This window comes from Mastigoproctus giganteus, chromosome 7, assembly GCF_048544385.1.
Source record: "Mastigoproctus giganteus isolate SK-2022 chromosome 7, ASM4854438v1, whole genome shotgun sequence".
In the NCBI taxonomy this organism is placed as follows: Eukaryota; Metazoa; Arthropoda; class Arachnida; order Uropygi; family Thelyphonidae; genus Mastigoproctus; species Mastigoproctus giganteus.
Window position 1 is genome coordinate 48227933 of NC_143581.1, and position 19094 is coordinate 48247026.

At 35.4% G+C, this 19094-nt stretch overlaps 1 protein-coding gene across 4 annotated transcripts in view; it reads left to right on the forward strand.

Annotated features, from left to right (window-relative positions):
* LOC150082880 (C-Maf-inducing protein-like) overlaps positions 1 to 19094 on the forward strand; it is a 451841-nt gene that overhangs the window by 384999 nt on the left and 47748 nt on the right. For all 4 annotated transcript variants that reach the window (XM_090377643.1, XM_090377645.1, XM_090377646.1 and 1 more), the window contains exons 11-12: positions 3801 to 3866; positions 12139 to 12165. In XM_090377643.1, the coding sequence (XP_090233769.1) occupies positions 3801 to 3866; positions 12139 to 12165 (93 nt within the window). The remainder of the gene's footprint in view (positions 1 to 3800; positions 3867 to 12138; positions 12166 to 19094) is intronic.

Here is a 19094-nt window from a genome sequence, read left to right on the forward strand (position 1 = left end):
TCTTCACTGAAGGACAGAAAACTTCATGCTCCCATTCATTAAAGACATATCTTGTAACCCAGGCCTTCTTGTTATTGTGTCAAAACACTTCCAGCATGCTTTTGTTGACCTTTTGTTGTTTAAATACTCTGGGGGTGTTAGAGTGATACACAAGCAAAGGCTTCAGCTTAAAATCTCAAGAGGCATTGGCACCAAACAGGAGAGTGAGCTTATCTTTCATAGGCTTATGCCCAGGTAAACTAACCTCATCCTTAGTGTTGTACGTGTTCCTGGGCATTTGCTTCCAGAAGAGGCTGGTTTTGTCAGTGTTAAAAATCTGCTGGGGGAGATAACCCTTCTGATCTACAAACTGTTGGAATTAAATTTTAAAGGTCTCAGCTGCTTTTTTATCAGCATTGGATGCCTCCCCATGCCTTTCAACACTTTTTGATATTTGTCCCTCTTTTTTGAAGTGCTCGAACCAGCCTCTGCTGGCTTTAAATTCAAAGTGCACAGTACTGCCACTGGTTGATGGAACTTTTAAGTTCCAGATCATCATAGATCTGAAACAATCGTACGAGTGATGTTCTGCACACCAATCATTGAACAATAACAAAGATGCTAATTGGTTGAGAACAATTGTACGAGCGATGTTCCATGCATCTGAAAATTTACGCCCATGTATCATTCCAGCTATATTGGAAAGCCATCGGTCCTTAAAATAAAAGATCGCATGGAAGGTATATCAGTTCCTGATGATATCGATGTCATGAGTAGAGCCCCACTGTACACTTCTGGAACTTTTGGGTAGCACTTTGTATATCTCACTAACAATGATGGGGTTTGGAATTAACAGTTTTAAATAGTTTATCATCTTTGACAACACATTTTATTATTTAAGATTAAATCTGCTCATGCCTAGATTATGGTTGTCCGGTATGTGTCTCTGCTAGGAGCACTACTTTACAGCATCTAAATATCATCCAGCACAATGCTCTGAGGACTGTTTGGCACTTTAAAGACTTCTCCAATCCAGAGTCATTATTTTGAAGTGCATGGTCCTATATTACATCTTTGCAGGAAAATATTACTGCTCCACTATGCTGCTAAGATCCAGAGTCTTCCATCGCACCCCAGTTGGGAGTACCTTTATAATACTCAGTGGGATTCCTTCTATGAGAGCAAGCCAAATGAAAATAGACCTGCTTCACTCAGGATTAAAGAGGTTTTTCAGAGTTGGATTATCAATTTACCTGATATTTTCAGGATACAACCGCACCTGTTCCACTTTGGACATACGTTTCTGCCTCTTGCGATATACATTTTATGCTAATGCTCTGAACTCCCATGCATGTAAAATATATACTGACAGATCGAAAAATGCCAGCATGGTAGGTGTGGCTGCAGTTTTTCCTTCACTTACTGTTACAGCCTCACGACCATTAGCCTGCAGTGTCTTTGCTGTTAAATTATATGCTTGAAAGTTAGCACTTACTAAAATTATTGAGCTTTCCATCTCACCTGCCATAATTTACACCAACTTCCTCAGTGCTGTGTCTGCATTAAGGAATAATTTCTCATCCTATCTTGAAATGCATTCATTCCCAGCTATTCTCCTGCATTGTGTTTAATCAGTTTTTGCTGGATCCCTAGCCATTCTGGCATTCTGGAAAATGAAAGTGCTGACCTTGCCGCTAAACATTCTCAACCCACTCTCTCACAACATCCTCAGGTTCCTTACACTGACCATAAACCTATCATTCGCAAAGCATGCTACAACAACTGGTCACAGATCCAGAAAAGTAACACCAACAATAAACTTTACCAGATAAAACAAGATCCAGAGCTGTGGCTTTTCTGGCTTCTGACGAAAGAGGAAGTGGTATTGGCAAGACTGAGAATTGGACACACTGATCATATTCATTTCTTCCTATTATTGGGAGAAAACACCTCAGTGCTCATCCTGTCACAGACAGCTTACAGTCCGCCATTTTCTGGTTGATTGTTCCTTATATTCAACCATGCGGTCAAACACTTCTCAGTCATTCTCCATGTTGAACATCTCAAATTATTTATCTAATTTTTTAGGTAATGAAACAAATATAGAAAGAGCTTTTAATGTACTTAAAATATATTGGCTTGTACAGGTGCATATCATTTAACATCTCTAACGATATGCTGCTTGTGAATAAACCATGAACAGACAATTTGTCCTCAGTAGTCCTTGTGTCGTTGAACTCAATACCAACAACAACTAAAAGTAAATTACTTGCATTTTCTTAGCTTGAATTATCCTATCTATTGTTTGCTGTATATGACTGACACTTTTACTGTATTATTTAATCTCTGGTTAATGATAAATTTTAGAATATGCTTTTATCAAAATGTTTATGGTTTTATATAGGAATATGGAAGTGTGTGTGTGTGTGTTTTAGTTATGTACTTCCTTCATTTTAAAATATGAGATCCAGATTTCTTTCAGATGTACTAGGGTATATTGAGTCTGCCAAGGCCATTTTGTTAAAAAAATAATCTGCTTAAGTGAAAAACATGGATATTGATAAATATATGTTTACAGTGTCTCTTTCAGTGAATTTGTTTCTTTTATTATTTTATTGTACTGCTTTACTCATAATAATTTTAATGTGAAGACAGTGGTGTAACTATGTGAATGCAGTGTATTGGGGTCCATGACCAAAAGTGGGCCCACTGCCCTCCTGTCCAAAATAGGAAAAAATTTAATTGAGTAAAAATGTAAATTTTTTAGTTATGTTTATGATAAAATTTACTGTCTATGAACAATTTTTTTTCACAATTATTTTTTTTTCATAGCTGCTGATTCCAGGGAAATTAAGGATTATTTATTTTTACCAAAACAAATATTTTCAGGAGGGGCCCATGTTAAACTTTGCATTGGGGCCCACTTTTACTAGTTAAGACACTGTGTGAAGATGTTATCTTTTACTTCACCTATAGGTATATATGCATATGGTAATTGGAAGAATCTCTGTCTGGTCAAAATAAAAAACAAATCTTCTGGCCTGTTTTTAAAACCATGCCATCATTGTATTTGCAGGAGGCTTAAAACTGCATCAGAGGTGCTTTGTTCTGAAAAAGAAATATAGGATCCCCGCCCCCCCTCTTTTTTTTTTTTTTTTTTTTTTTTTTTTACATTTTGACATGCTGTAATAAAGGAAATTTAAGCCAAACAGATGTCCAAATTTGCCTTTACCATCATTCACAGATTAACTGTAATGTACCACAAGCTGATAACAAGTAGAGTTTTCCACTTGAACAAAAGTGGTGGTGCAAATATTAAAGTTTTAAATTATTAGTATAAGTGGTTATAATTTTTACACTTCTTTCTATTGGGGAAACTAAGATTTGCATTATTAAAAATTAATTTTGAGGTTAATTTGTTCAAGACTCAGAATGGAATGTTTGACATTCTATTCTTTCATAATATGAAGCATGGTTTAGTGTAATGTTTAAAAAAAAAAAAATGCATAAGTCTAACATCTTTTACTGAAATCTTTATATCTGCTAGTTGGGATCCTGGAAATAATATACATGGACATGCACATTGAAAGATCAATATTTTGCTACAAAAAAAAAAAAAAACTGATGTAAAAGTTCTCTTACCACATTAAGTAGATAGAGTATAAAAGTTTTTTGTTTTCTTTTTTAAATAAAGAATGTATGCTCTATTTTCTGAAGTTAACTTGGCCAAAGTTAATTCTGTAATTAGTATAGTCAGCAGTTTTTTCATGCTTTAAAATTGTTTATTTGTTAATTTATTTACTAACTTATTTGTATAACAGATCATTGTTTGAAGACTGGATGCCAGGGATAGCTCAACTCTTACAGCCTATTCCGTTTCCTGATGAGTAAGTAACCAAAAAATAAAAAAGTTTAATGTTATAGTCCTTCAGTTCAATTATCTGAATGCATGTCAGCACCCACATTCTTGAAGAATGATTTGATGCCCTAGTTATGTACCAAGGTCTCCTCAACCTTCTTGGTGCTATACAAGCATTTTCCAAGTGGTGGGGGATGGCATGGACTGTTGGAACAAAGTAAAAAATAAAATAGCATTTTAAATTTAAATGCATACTCAGCATTTATTATATTTAAATATTCTATTACATTTAAAATTCATTACTTCTTTCTAGCTGTTTTATTTTACATAGGGCCCCCAAGTGCTAGGCAATTTCTAGTGATTGGGCAACTCACAGGGATATACAGTGCTTTATTTTTAATTAAGTTCCCTAGTTAGTTAAGTTCATTTATTGGTATAAACTTATAGTGCATAGGACAAGTAACTTAAAGTTCAGAAAGAAAAGTTATCTTTATTTGTTCTTTGCTTTTTGCTTTTTAACTTTAGCATTAGTAGAGGCATATGATGCCAGAAAGCAAGCTTATTTAGCATCAGCAAAAAAAAAAAAAAAAAAAAATTCCCATTTCACCCATCCATTCACTACAAATGCTTGTCTAGTTCTGCCTTGAACTTATTTAAGTTGTCAACCTCCACTACGACCAATGGAAGTTTGTTCCAACTATCAACCACCCACTGGCTAAAGGCAAATTTCTGCACATCTAATCTACAATTGTCTTTCCTCAACTTGAATTTGTCCCCTCAAGTGGGTAATCTGAGTAAGGGGAAGAACCCATCAGCACTGAGCTTGATCAAACCATTCTAGGCCTTATACACCTCAATTAGATCACCTCACAGGTACCTAGTCTGCAAATGCTGTAATTTGCAGAACTTAAGCCTTTATTGGTAACAGTTACCCTTTGTTCCACTCGCTAATCTTGTTGCCCTTCTCTGTACTTGTTTCAGCAGCTCTACATCCTTCCTAAAATGAGGCCTCCAGACCTGTATGCAATACTCAAGGTGCCTGACCATTGTCTTTTACAAGGGGACAATCACCTCCTTATCCCTGCTAGCAAAATTCCTGTAAACACACCTCACTAATCATTTAACATACTAATCTCAGCCACTTGATCACTAGGTGGCACTCCTCTTGCCTCCACTTGAGAGGGCCTAATTTGGGGAGTAAATTTAAACCCCCAGGGATAAAATTTATGAGCAGTATTAGTTATGGTTCCTCTAGGCCAGAAAGGGCCCAAATTAACTATAGAAATGAAAATGACAGTACCCCAGCAGTGCAGTTAAGAGACTGATAACTGAAACAATATGTACAGCTTCAACATACTTATTCATGCACTCCACCAGTGATGAACATGTAAGGAAACTAACACCATTCATAATGCAGAAAAAGTGTGAAGGTAACATTTGAACACAAAAATCAGTCAAACAGTTAAAGTCAGGAGACATAGTAATTGAAACTGTTTATGCAAAGCAATCTTGACCCCAGGGGCTTACATCTTGTGATTATGGGTTTGGCATACTCAGGGTCCTGAGCTGGATATCATCATTCTCTCTCTCTCTCTCTCTCTCTCTCTCTCTCTCTCTCTCTCTCTCTCTCTCTCTCTCTCTCTCTCTCATTATAACTCAATTTTTTTTTTTTTTTTTGGCTGGTGCAGCATAAGCCTTAGGCTTTCTTGCACCACATGGCTAATAATAATAATTATGAAAGACTATTAAAAAAAATAACTAACTTTGGAGGGCTTCCAGTCACAGTACCCTTCTCCATACAATACTTAACATATTTAAAGAACTTATCTCTGAATGTAGCCTCCATGTCTTAGAGGAAGAAAAACTTGAAAGAAAAATGGTCATAAGAGTCACAAGGATCTCTATTAAGAAAGATGGTAACACTGTCCTTACAGTAAACATTATACTAACTTTGAAACACAACTTCCCATGCCCATTAAAGCAGGCTACCTTTCAACAGAGTAGATTTCTTGGACTAATTCTGGATTAAAAAAACTAAGTTTTCTGGAGCATATTAAGCATATTTGTATCTGTCTAAAGAAGTGAATCTACTTAGGGCAATTTCTGCTATGTCATAGGGTGCAGATTAGTACGTGCTACCACACCTCTACCAGTCATTAATTAGATCTAGACTACACTATGGTTCTCCAGTATATGCTTCAGCTAAAGAAAGTGTATTAAAATGGCTTAACCTTGTACATCATAATGCTTTATGAATTGCACTGGGAGCCTTTCATACATCACCAATTCAGAGTCTCTATCCCGAAGTGCACAAACCATCTATTCCTTCACCAGCATGCTCTGCTATTAAGCTATGCAACTAAAATCAGAAGTTGCCCACATCATCCTATATGGCAATATCTCTTCACAGCAAAATGGCATAATTTATATCAAAATAGACCTTTGCAAAATAAACCATGTGGCATTAGATTACAAAGCTTAAACACATGCTGGGAACTAAATATGAATAACATAATTCCAGATGTTAGCACACTACCATGGCAAATACCATTGACAAACATTTCCAACAATGGGAAAAGAATGCACGTCTAAATTTCACCATTAAGCAAATCCATGCAACTCACTTCTCAATTCTCTTACACCGACGGTTCCAAGACAGACAGTAAAGTTTGTGCAGCTGCAGTTCTATCAAACATTACAATATCTCCCTTTGGCATGCAGTACTTATACTAAAGAACTATGCCATCCTGCTGATGGCTTTAGAGAATGTACACCTTCAAGCCATTATCTATACCAATTCTTTAGGCACTAAGTCAGTTCTTCAGTGTAGACCTTCTAGCCATCCCTTACTACAACAAATTTGAACAAAGTTAGTGCAGCTTCTTGCAAACAAGCAAAAAAATCTCCTGTTGGATATCTGGACATTCTGGAATCATACACACCTAACTCATAGTTACTTATTCACACGGGATGAGCCTTCACTATGCAGCAACTCTCAAACTCAACTCGCAGTAAAATGCCCATTCAGACTAAATGTTTAAGACTTTGTAGAAGTCATCCAAATTCGAAAATTTGATTCATTTTGGCACCATGATTTTCAGAAAATTCTCAGGGGTGGACTCCCTTTCCTAGGCATTCTGGAAGTTTATATTTTACAACAAAAAGCCCTGATGAGAACTATTGATTTCATCACAGTCACAAAAGCAAGTGAGCAATCTATTTCAGTCTCGAACAAAAAGTAGCCCCCTCACCTAAACAAAAAAACAGTAGGAAAACAACACTGCCCATTCCTGTCTGAATGATGAAATGGACATTGAAGAAAAACAATCACAGGAGGAATCAATCCTCAAATTATTTATAGAAGAAATGGATACAGGAAAACCTCTACAACAGAGAGAGCTAAAACAGATGAACCCTTTGGAAGCACAACTGAAAATAATAGATGTGCAGTGCAATTGTTGGGCCTCCATGGCAATATCTGTGACCTCATAACACAGTATGCTCCAATATCAAAATGTCTCCAAGATATATTTTAAATCCTAAGATTTGTACATCAGTATAAAATTGTGTTATGCATAGGAGGGATAGTCAGTAAATGGTAGGGGTTGCAATTCTTATTAATTCACATATTCCAGCCCAGTAGATCAAACTAAATTCATGATACATTCTATCTACATACCACCAAATCATAATTATTCACATCTGGATACACACATTGGTGCTGCTGTGGTCCTACCAAATAGCATAATTTCTCGGTCACTTCCAATAGTGTAGTATCTATAGTGCTGAACTGTTTACAGTAAGTCTTGCACTAGATCACATTGCCAAAACTTCCCTCGTAAAAAAGTATAATTTTTACAGACTCATTAAGTGCAATATATGCTTTACAGCTACAAAATCAACCGTCTCATCCATATCTAAGAAATTCTTTCCTGCTTATCGCTTCTTAAGACTAAAAACTAAAGTCAGTCACTTGGATTCCTGGACATTCTGGAATACCGGGCAATGAACATGCTGATCAAGCTGCCAAACATCCATCAAATAAATTCTCACCTGCATAAAATTGCACACAATTACTTTAAAACTGTAATTCGAAAAGCCTCTGAAAATATATGGACACAGACCTGGAAATCTCAAGGAAACAACAAACTATACCAAATCAAACAGCAGCTGAAATCCTGGAAATCAAGTTTTCGAGCGAACAGACAGAGGTTATCCTCACTCGACTTCGCATTGGACATACATATTTAACATACTCTTATCACCAAAATGATCCTCCACAATACCCTCAGTGTGTAACCATACTAACAGTGAAGCACGTCATCATAGAATGTCCACGTTACCAAATTGTCCACCAATCAGCTTTCAAATTGCATGCAAATGAACCATTTAAGCCTTGAACTCATTATGGAAGAAAACTCAGAAGTAAAGGAACTCTTTACATACCTTAGTCTAATAAACCTTACCAATCACATCTAATATTCCAACATTAGCATTAGTAGAGGCGTATGATGCAAGAAAGCAAGCTTATGCAGCATCAGTCAAAAAAAAAAAAAAAAGCCCTTTCACTTCACCACTCTGTTCGTTCGAAATACCTGTCCAGCTGAGCCTTAAATTTATTTACGCTATCAACTTCCACAACAAGGGATGGAAGTCTGTTCCACCAACCGACTACCCGCTGGCTAAAGGCAAATTTCCACACACATATCCTACATCTGTCTTTCCTCAATTTGAATTTATGCTCTCTCAGGCGATTATTCTGAGCAAGAGGCAGTATCCCATCAGCATTGATCATGCTCAAACCATTCAAAGCTTTGTACACCTCTATCAGATCATCTTGCCGGTGCCTAGTCTCCAGACACTGTAATTTGCAAAACTAAGCCTTTCTTCATAAGAGCAACCCTTCGTTCCATTCACTAACCTTGTTGCCCTTCTCTGTACTCATTCCAGCAGTTCTACATCCTTCTTGAAATGAGGCCGCCAGACCTGTATATAGTACTCAAGGTGCAGCCTGACCATTGCCTTATACAAGGGAATAATCACCTCCCTATCCCTGCTAGAAAAATTCCTGTATATCATTGATAAGACACCATGAGCTACTCTTGCAGCCTGTCTGCACTGCTCAGAGAACTTCATATCTGCCTGCACAATTACCCCCAGGTCCTTCTCATTCTCTACCACTGTCAGTGTAGTGCCACAGAGTTGATACGTTGCTCTGGGGTTGCTATTTCCCATTAGTGTTAACTTAACTGAAAATAACAAAACTTGAACAGGTTCAATATAGCCAAAGCAGCTTTTGCACCACAAAACTACAAACAATAACGATAAGAAGTAACCCTTGCCAGGTTATGGATAGGGCATACATACCTAACCCATTCCTATCTACTTAAAGCTGAAGAACTGCCTCAATGCAGTCAGTGCCATGTACAATAAACAGTTAAACTTTTACTACTAGATTGTCCAACCTTTATAAATGAAAGAAAAATAGCTTTTAAGTCAGTAACTAAAATTCAAGATGCTCTAGCTTTGGAACACATTTTAAGGGAAGAAAATAATATAAGAGAAGTTTTTCGCTACCTAAAATTAATAGGCTTATGTAATTGGATTTAAAAAAAAATAAAAAATCACCGCAAGTCAATGAATACTTTTGAACTCCATCTCTTCATAAAGTCAGGTATTACTTAGATCTAAAATTTGAAAGAAACCAGACTAGGAAAGCGAAACTAAGAGGTGCATTATGGCCACAGAAGCCGATGCACAGCAACTAATAAATAACAACATCACTGGACCAGATATATATATAAGTACTAGATATGATGGAAAAAATGTCAGTTAGGTAAAGCGGTAGCGGTTTTGGGTGAGATCTCAATAAACTATCTATAACAAAATTCATAATCAATACTTCCTCTAATACTAATATATATATATATATTATTTTATTATTATTAGCCATATGGTGCAAGGAAGCCTGAGGCTTATGCTGCACCAGCCAAAAAAAAAAAAAAAAAAATCCGTATTACCCTGAGAGAGGGGGGGGAGAAAAAGTAGAAGGGAATCACCAAGAAAGAGAAGAATGATGATATCCAGCTCAGGACTCTGGGTTTGCCAAGCCCATACTCACCAGATGTTGAGCCCCTGGGGTATGTGTGTTAGCTCCAACCTTCACTGAACCAGCTATATATATGCTTTTCCAGTGTGGGTTGGTCAACCTGCACTGGACCAGCATGGAAAATTATGGTGCATTCTCTCAACATGCCTCGTTGAGGCCTCCATCCTGCAGTGGATTGACAATGGCTGCAGATTTATTTTATTTACTCACTCACTCACTCAAGCTTTTTTAAAGCTTTGTTACAGTAGTGGCCTATCCTTTTGGAAACAATTTCTGCCAAGGTGCCTATGATCTCAGCAAAGTGTGTGCTTATTCCTAATCTGTCTTTTCTGATCTTGTGTGATAAAAATTTAAATCTCTTTCAAAGCTTAGTGAAAAGCTTTCTCACTTTTCTTCCTTAGTTGTTATACTTGATCTGTAGTTATTAATTTGCCTCATTTTAACATGTTAAAGAGTGCACCTGACCATTCAGTATTCACTCATTTCAAAACTGTGACATCTATTATAATATCTGCTGTCCTGTCAGGTATGAAATCTACCTTGTTTTGTTTTAATTCATTTGGACTGGCCAAAGTCCATTTCATCCTTCACCCCCCCACCAAAAATAGGAAGGCGCCTCCGTAGCCAGGTGGGAAGGAGCAGCAGTGCATAGCACACGCTTCTTGATTAGACCGGGGTTCGAGCCCGTCGCCACCAAATATGAAGGATGCGGAAAGGTCAGGGAATGACCACCGCATATCCCGGAGCAATATGGCCTTAGTTGCTAATGCTCCTAAAAACCAAACAACAAACAAACCAAAAATAGAATATCCATTTTTAACTTTTCCATGCTTTGGTCTGTCTTCTATTCCAAAGTTTTCAACAGTTTTTGAGTGGATTAACACTAATTTTTACTGTAATTTCCCATTGTGATTTTTAAAGAGCATTTGTTTTAATACTCAAATTTTTTTCTGTTTCACCTTGCACATCTGCTACAGTTTTTTTAAAAGTGGATCGATCAGAGTTTTTTGACTGGTGTTCTATGTTCATTGCCGAAATATGACTTAAAGCTCTGCCAAAATTTAGCACCTGCCTACATTTTGATATTTTGATGCACTTTAAGATAAAAAGATATTTGATATATCTATAGTAAGAACAGATTTTTGAGATGTAATTAATTTGAATTATTGTGTTTCTAATCATGAGGATATACTGTAGTTTTTTTTTATTTACTTGAAAATAAACAAACAAAATGAAGTTTATATGGATTTGGTATTCCACCAATTTCTTGCCCATTCAAAATGTTACATTACTCAAAAAAAAAAAAAGGTCTGGACAGAGCTGGTCATAGGGTTTTCGGGGCTGTGTGTGAAAATAAATGCAGGGCCGAAAAAAATACATTTATTTACTCATTAAAGATACATGTATGTTCAAATCTAAAAATAATTATTAAAATAAAATCAGTTTTTTTTATAGAAAAAATAACAAAAACAATTTCTATACCTCTAAACAAATACAATATTAATATAAACAAAAAAAACTGTTTTACATTCCCTCCTCAGTGCAGTTTGACCAATGATTCGAGTGAAAGTGTAGCACATAAACATGCCCTGGAAGGTCTAGAAAATAGCTATTGAACTCCTAACCTGCTTATTGTTTTGACTAAACTTTACATCCTGTAGTAGAATGATTTATGTGATTTTATTAGTATTAGAAGGAGACTCGGAATAAAAAACTGTTTGCATTCAGCGCGAGGATGAAATTCAATGTTAAATTTGTGACTTACTATAAAGTACAATTTTTTTGAATCGGGGTTCAATGTAAGTAATAAAGTTTAGGCTAATATTTTAATTTATTATAAAAAAAACATTGCCAGCATGGGGCCAAACTACCTCCAGGGCCATGTGCGGTGCACACCCTGCACCCCCCTTTCGCCGGCTCTGGGATAGATGTTGCATATATTTTAGATTATTTTTTTTTAAACATATTCCTTTAACCCTCACTAATAAAGGAGAACTGCATAATTTGTTGTATTCTTTTGTAAATAGTACCCCTTTAAGTAGTGTTTTTACACACTAGGTTCTGTAACAATTACATGCTCTAAAACTGTCCTTTTTCTTTTTTTTTCAAGTGGCCATTTTTTGATAATGTAGTGTGTAAATAATAATATTAATGTAGTAAAAGTGCCTAAATATAAACTTGTTTCTTACAGTGCACTGGCTCATGAGAAGTTCACCTCGTAAGTATGAGAACATTTATTTTGCTTCATATTTATTTTCATTCACCTAAAATAATTGCATGGAATCCAAAATTTTTTTTATATTCATTATGGTTGTAATTTGGATTAGTGTTTAAAATACATATCTTAAGGAAAGATTACATAGAAAAGAATTGCTTCGAAGAATACAAGAAAAAATGCAGGTGAATTGCAGCTCACATTTTGTGATGGAGTCTCTAAATAACTTGTCCCTTAATATAGGTAATCATTGTGTTGCTAAGTTTCGCAGTTGGCTGAGACTGAGTTTTTCCCTTTTCATACTTTTTTGATCAAACCTTCAAGTTTCGCATTACTTATCTCATTCACACATGCATAAATTTATGAACCCACCTCTTAATTTTATCTTTAAAATTTATGAAAGCCTCGAGCTATGAAAACTATAAAAAAAAAAATTTGTCATTGTACATAGCCATAAGCAAACTGGGTTTGCTACTTTCTCATATCGATTGCATCAATCTCACATTGTGGAGGTTTCACTAGACGTTGTGTTGGTATTGCACTAAATAAAAAACACTGCTCCAATGGAGAAGTATATTGCCTTTTTATTTAAAGTGTATGCCACTTACTTACACCATGGTTTTGATCCTTTCTTGGGATATCATCAGTGGGTAAGTAGCCATTGTGAGGACCTGAACTAACCCAGTGATGAGAATATATCCACAATATGTGAGATGGTACAGTTTAATGTAGGTGCAGGTCTATTAATTATGATTTGTGAACTCAGTTACAAAATATCAACCAAACATAAATGAGAAACCAATAATAATAGTAATAAATGTTTTTATAGTATTTCTTAATTTTAAAGGTCATTCATTCTCTTAATTGTAACAGTGCTCATGTGGTGTCTGCTAGATGCTATACCTTTGTCAGCTGGTCACTCTTTTCTGCTAAATCAACAAACTAAGGCTCTACAGCAAGATTAGTCAGCTCTCATTGGCATCTTGCAGACACTAAGTGGGAGCTGGTTACAAGAAACAAATGCTACCACTCACCTGAAATCTCCAAAATGCCAAACAAACAAAAAAATTTGATTTTTCATAATTCGTTATATATAGAAACAAAAACAGAAAATATTTTATAATCATTTAGAGAATATTTTTGGGGAAAGGCACCTGGGAGAATGTTTTATTTCCATATTAAAAAAAAAAAAACTTTTTTTTTTAAAGTGGTGTCTGTGAGTGAGTGGCAAAGGGTTAACAGAATGTCAAAAATAATTCTTGACATTATATTCATTATAATTCTAGAGCTTATTGTTACTATTTGAATGTAAATGCATCACAGATGGAGCTCAATACACAATAAAAATAGGCAAATCATGCCCCACTAATTGATAATATACTAAAACTGACAAATTAATTACCATTTATTAGAATAATATGAATAGTTTTTAATTTCTTTTAAATCAGTATGAATTATTTATTACAGTAGAACCCCATTAATCCAGACTTGACGGGACCACACTTGGTCCGGATTAAGCTGGAAGATATCTTTTCATGCACCAATTTTTATTTAAAGTTACTAAATAACAAAATTTTAACTAAATTGGTTTTTATATTAAATTAATAAAACAATATTTTAAAGTAAAAATTATAAAAAGTAAAAGAATATGGTAAGTAAACAAAATACTGTACAAAGCAATAAAGTTTTAATGTAGAATGTTATATTACACAAAATTAAACGCAAAAATATTACAACACAAAACCTCTATTTTCGAGAGGTTTACTTGAAATAGTTATTTTTTTTTTTCTTTAATTTTGAAACACTCACACGATCTCATCACCGCTTCAAGGTCAGATCACCAGCTGATGTGTCAACCTCTCTCTCTCGAAATAAATCGGTAGCTTCTCCAGCATTCTGGTTGCTTCAGTGTCACTCATGCCAGTTGTTTCCTCACACACTTCATTGGAGTTGTCTTCATTAGCTTGCAACGATGATGATGAGCATGCTTGCACGATGTCTTCCTCAGTGAGGATCTGATGTCCTAGATCATTATCACCCATTATCCATGGGGCAATGTCTTTATTTGTTACGTGTGAACAACTCCCTAGACCAGTGGTTTTCAACCGGGGTGCCATGGCACCTTAGGGTGCTGTAACAACATTCCAGGGGTGCCATGTAATTTGGGTTTAAGTTACTTAACCTTTTTTTTAAAATTATATTTATTTCATTATAAAAAGGTGTACGGTATCTTTTTAATTTTATGGTGATTTATAATTGATGTTCATTTAGTACACATGTATAAAGAATAAAATTATTATATATATAATTTGTATTATGAATTGTAATTTTGCTTATAGTTATATTATTGTAATAACTAATCATAACATTTTTATAATATTACACACGCACACGCACACACAATGGGATCTAACAGGCATAAAACTGAGTAGGGGTGCCACAAAATAAAATAAATTACTCGGGTTCCGTTAGTAACAAAAGGTCGAAAACCACTGCCCTAGACATTGAAATAACTGAACAAAATCATTATCATCAGGATCCAAAAAAATATCCATTTCCTCCTCAGATCTTTCCATTGGAACATCAGGCCAAAGTGTTTTGCAGCATTTGATAAGGGTAGTCTTGTCAGTTTCGTCCCAAGTTGCAGCAGAAAAATAAATTACTGTCTTTATGTTGACATTTTTAAGAAAGTCCATAAAGTTTGATTTTTCTTCAAGCACCTCTTGTTGTTCTAACAGTGAGATTATCAACTTCTTTCTGTACTGTCGCTTCACAGCCTCTAACTCCTTGATCCATAGGCTGTAATAGTGCAGTAATGTTTAGTGGCAAAAATTTTATAAAGGTGTTGCCAGATCTCAGTTGTTCTTCTGCTGGGTGGGTTGGAGCATTATCAATGACTAATACTGCTTTTTCTTCCAGTCCTTGATTCCTTAAATATTTTTTAACTAAGAGAACAAACAAGATGACAAACCAATCTTTAAAAAGAGCTGAGTTCATCCAAGCTGATTTTTGTGACATGTACCTAGCTGGGAGGGCATTTAAGTTCACATTTTTAAGAGTGCAGGGCTTAGCAGATTTTCCTGTGACTAACATGTAGACATGTGTAGTACCTTATGTAGGACGGCACCTGAACGTCAGTTCATCTCCACCTTTGTATACTGTGATGATTACAGAAAGCACTGTAAAAGGCCAGAAATGTGTGTAATATTATGTTCGTGCAGTGTTTCTGGCCATTTTTGTCACCAGGCAGGCAATCACCTGGAGGGCCCGCCCAGTGTCAGTCTACACCACCGGGAGGTAGGCCACAACTACGCATGTATCGCGGCCACCCTCTGAACCCTCTGGTTTACCAGCTCTTACTGCCCTAATATGAGCAAAAAAAAAAAAAAAAATATATATATATATATATATATATATACTACCATTAAATATTGACAAAAGTTACATTATAATAAAATAAATAATTCCATGACCATTATTGGCCTCGTGGTCCTCTGTCGATATGGGGCATAATGGTCAGTCTATTTTATTTTAATTTATTCTGATTTTGTTATCTTTCAGTAGTTCCTTTAACCCCCTTTTTTGGTGATATTTCACGTCTTTTGGAACTGGTACCTCTCGGGGGGGGGGGGAGTACTGCTAAATTAACATGTAATTGGCATTATTCTAAATTTTATATACGTCATGTTAATTGGATTTAAAGTTCGAAATTATATAGGGGTTTCTGGGCTATTATTTATGTCTAACTTTTATTCTTCTTTTTCGTTCGTTTGTTTATTTGGTTATTTTTATGTTAATTTTCGCTCTACAGTTTTTGCCATACTACTGGCTTATGTTTTATTTTATTTAATTTTAAAAAATATATATATAAATAAATAAAATAATTAAAAAAATGTAAGTAAATAATAAAATCCTGTCCCTCGGGCAGCCCAAACCTAGGGTACCAGCAAAAATAAATAAATAAATAAATAAATACAAATAAAAAAAATAAATAATTAAAAATAAAATATAAAAAATTTAAAAATAAAAAAGAAAAGAGGGGGAAAAAAATAAAAAATATATATCTGATCCCACACTGGCCAAAGGCCAGTGCCAGCAGGAGTCTCCACTAGGAAGGCTAGGGGGTATTCCATAGTTGAGTGAGAAGGCGTCTCCGGTGATCTAAAGCATGATGAGCAAATTCTTGTAGGGACTGGAAATTTTCTCTGGTGCTCAGGAAGTCCGGCTCATTTCCGGGGACAGTGATACTAGTGGAGGGAAGAAGGTTCTGTCGAAGATCTAGGTATTGATGGCAGTGGTATAAAATATGTTCCCAGTCTTCTGGGTTGCCACAAGAACAGAGAGGTGATTCAGCAAGGTTGAAAGTTGCTAGTTTGGCATTAAGGGAGCCATGACCAGAGAGTAAGTAGAGAGTGTACAGACCAGGGTGAAACCATTTCTGAGTGGACTCTAACGTGGAAAAGGTGACGCTAGGGATGAACTTTAAAGTAACAAGACCCTTAGAGATAGCGGACTATCTTTCTTGCCAGCTCTGCATCAAAATATTCCAACAGCGTCTTTTCTCTGCCTTGGGATCCACAGTGACATCAATAGTAATATCAAGGAAGGTAACAGGGACAGCATGCCTAATGTAGAAGCACAGGCCTCGGTACATAAGAAAGAGATCAAGGAGCAGATAGCCATTGACTAACAGTGGTAACTTTAAATTCCTGGATGCGTTAATGCACAAAAGCAACGTGACTCTTTCCTTACTCAATTTATGTCCTTTAGCTGAACAGCCAAGTTTTGAGGCAACATTTTGAAAAATAAACCAGTCTCATCAGCATTAAAAATTTGGGATTGAACTAAATTTTCTTCACTAATAAACTTGAGAAACTGTACTTTAAATTCTTCGCTTGCAACACAATCACCAGAAAGACTTTCACCTGTAATTCTGGGCTGTCGCATTTCACGACGCTCCTTCCACCTTGATAATCACCCCAAACTCATAGTAAAAGACGGGTCACCCCCTAACTTTTTATTAAGGCTAAGAGCCCTTGATTGAAGGATTGGGCCTAAAAGAGGAAGTCCTTGCTCTCGTTCTTGACAAAACCAAATGTATAAGGGCTCGTCCAAATTTTCATTTTTTGCCTGCTTAATGGTAGTTCTATTTCCTAAGCTGTCTTTGGCCACTATTTTTGCAGAAAAGTTTTCGATTGCTTTCCTATTTTTTTTTTTTTTTTTTTTTTCAATTGGAAACAGTTTGTTTTGCCACTCCTCTATGGAGAATGATCTTTTTTAAACTTTCACCCCTTATCAATGCAAAAAAGCATGTTCAATTTTTGTTCCATCGACATGGTAGCACTTTTTGATTGCCATCTTCTGTTAATCAAAAACCACGAAAAAATAAAATAAAACCATAAGTAAAAACAAAAAAACACGCTAAAGAACTGAGGTAAGGTGTATACATGGACAATGCTAGCTGCAGCTGTCAACTGAATAGGCCAGCACTAGAGATTACCCTATGATTGTCTCTGACCATACCACGTAGTCCGGTCGGATTTCTGAAGGTCACAACCATAAAACAACACAATTAGCAGTCCTGTTTATTGGGCTTTTCTGTTAGTGCAATCTATTATAAACAGATAGTAAACACGATCTTATTGAATTTGCGATAATACCGACAGCTGGAATTTTGTGGGGTTTTATGTTATTATGGTGAAATGTGTTTCCCCTTCCATGAAATATTCAACCATATCAAAAACAAATTTTCAGAATGTTCTCTTCATTCTTATTTGTTAAGTTTCGTAACTTGTTACTCCGTTCTCACTTGCGCATATCTTGTTAGTTGTGATTTGTGCATGCAGTGTTCTTTGTTATTGATTGCTTATCTTTTTTACTGTCTTAAATTTTAAACCCCCTCTAAAATGTCAGTGAACAAAAATATATTTTTTTCAATAGTTAATTTTTCCCCTGAGTGAAAATCCAGTCCGGTTTAACAGAAAGTCCGGATTAATGGAGTTATACTGTATAATGCATGTCTGCCAAGAGACTTCTCGGATACTTGGTGGGTTAATTTCTGATGTTTAACCCATAAGCACACATGGCTAAAAGTGTATGTTAAGTAGCTATGAGTACTCTGTAGAGCCCATGTTGCTATTGTTACAACCATTGTTGTTAAATATTTCTGGCTCCTTTTTTTTTTATTCAACAATATCTATATGGGCTCTAAAAATAAAATTTCATATTTTTAGTAAAAAATTGGCAAGCCTAAGTGGTTTTTGAGCATTTATGAAAATGAAACATATTCATAACCTGTAGTAGTTAATTGTTTTTTTTTATAAATGTCTAAAAACACAACTTAAAACATTTATAACATGCCTGTTCATGAATATTTTTAAATATTCATGACCAGACAATTTTACTTTTTTTTGGAAATGCTAACAGTATTGTGATCATTGTAAAATTAAAAATGATCATAATTGCAATAGTTATATTTAAAAATTAATATTAGTCCATTCCATTTTTTAGAAAAAAAATCATCTATCAGTTGCTGAAGTTTGGAGTTAGCATTACTATAAATAAACAAATCAATGTGAAATTGTTTTTTCGACTTTGAAAGTCACTTTATGTGAGAGAAGATTCAAATTCACACAGTAGGAACATGATATCACAATCACAGCCTGATTACAAAAGAGCATAGCAGGAAAAGCATAGTTTCTGTGTAAAACAAGATATGCAGAAACTGTTTTCATGATTTCTGTCCTTTGAGCCATGACTGCCTTCTGAACGAATGTGGGAATGAAATAATGGCAAACATCAAAACTGCTGTGGCTAGTCAAAAACTAATGATTTTGATATTTTTCTCCATTGTGTAGAAGAGTTGGCTCTGCCAACTTTTGTGTGTCCTAGTGCAAAATTAAATTTTCAGTTCACTGTTGTTAATTTTATCA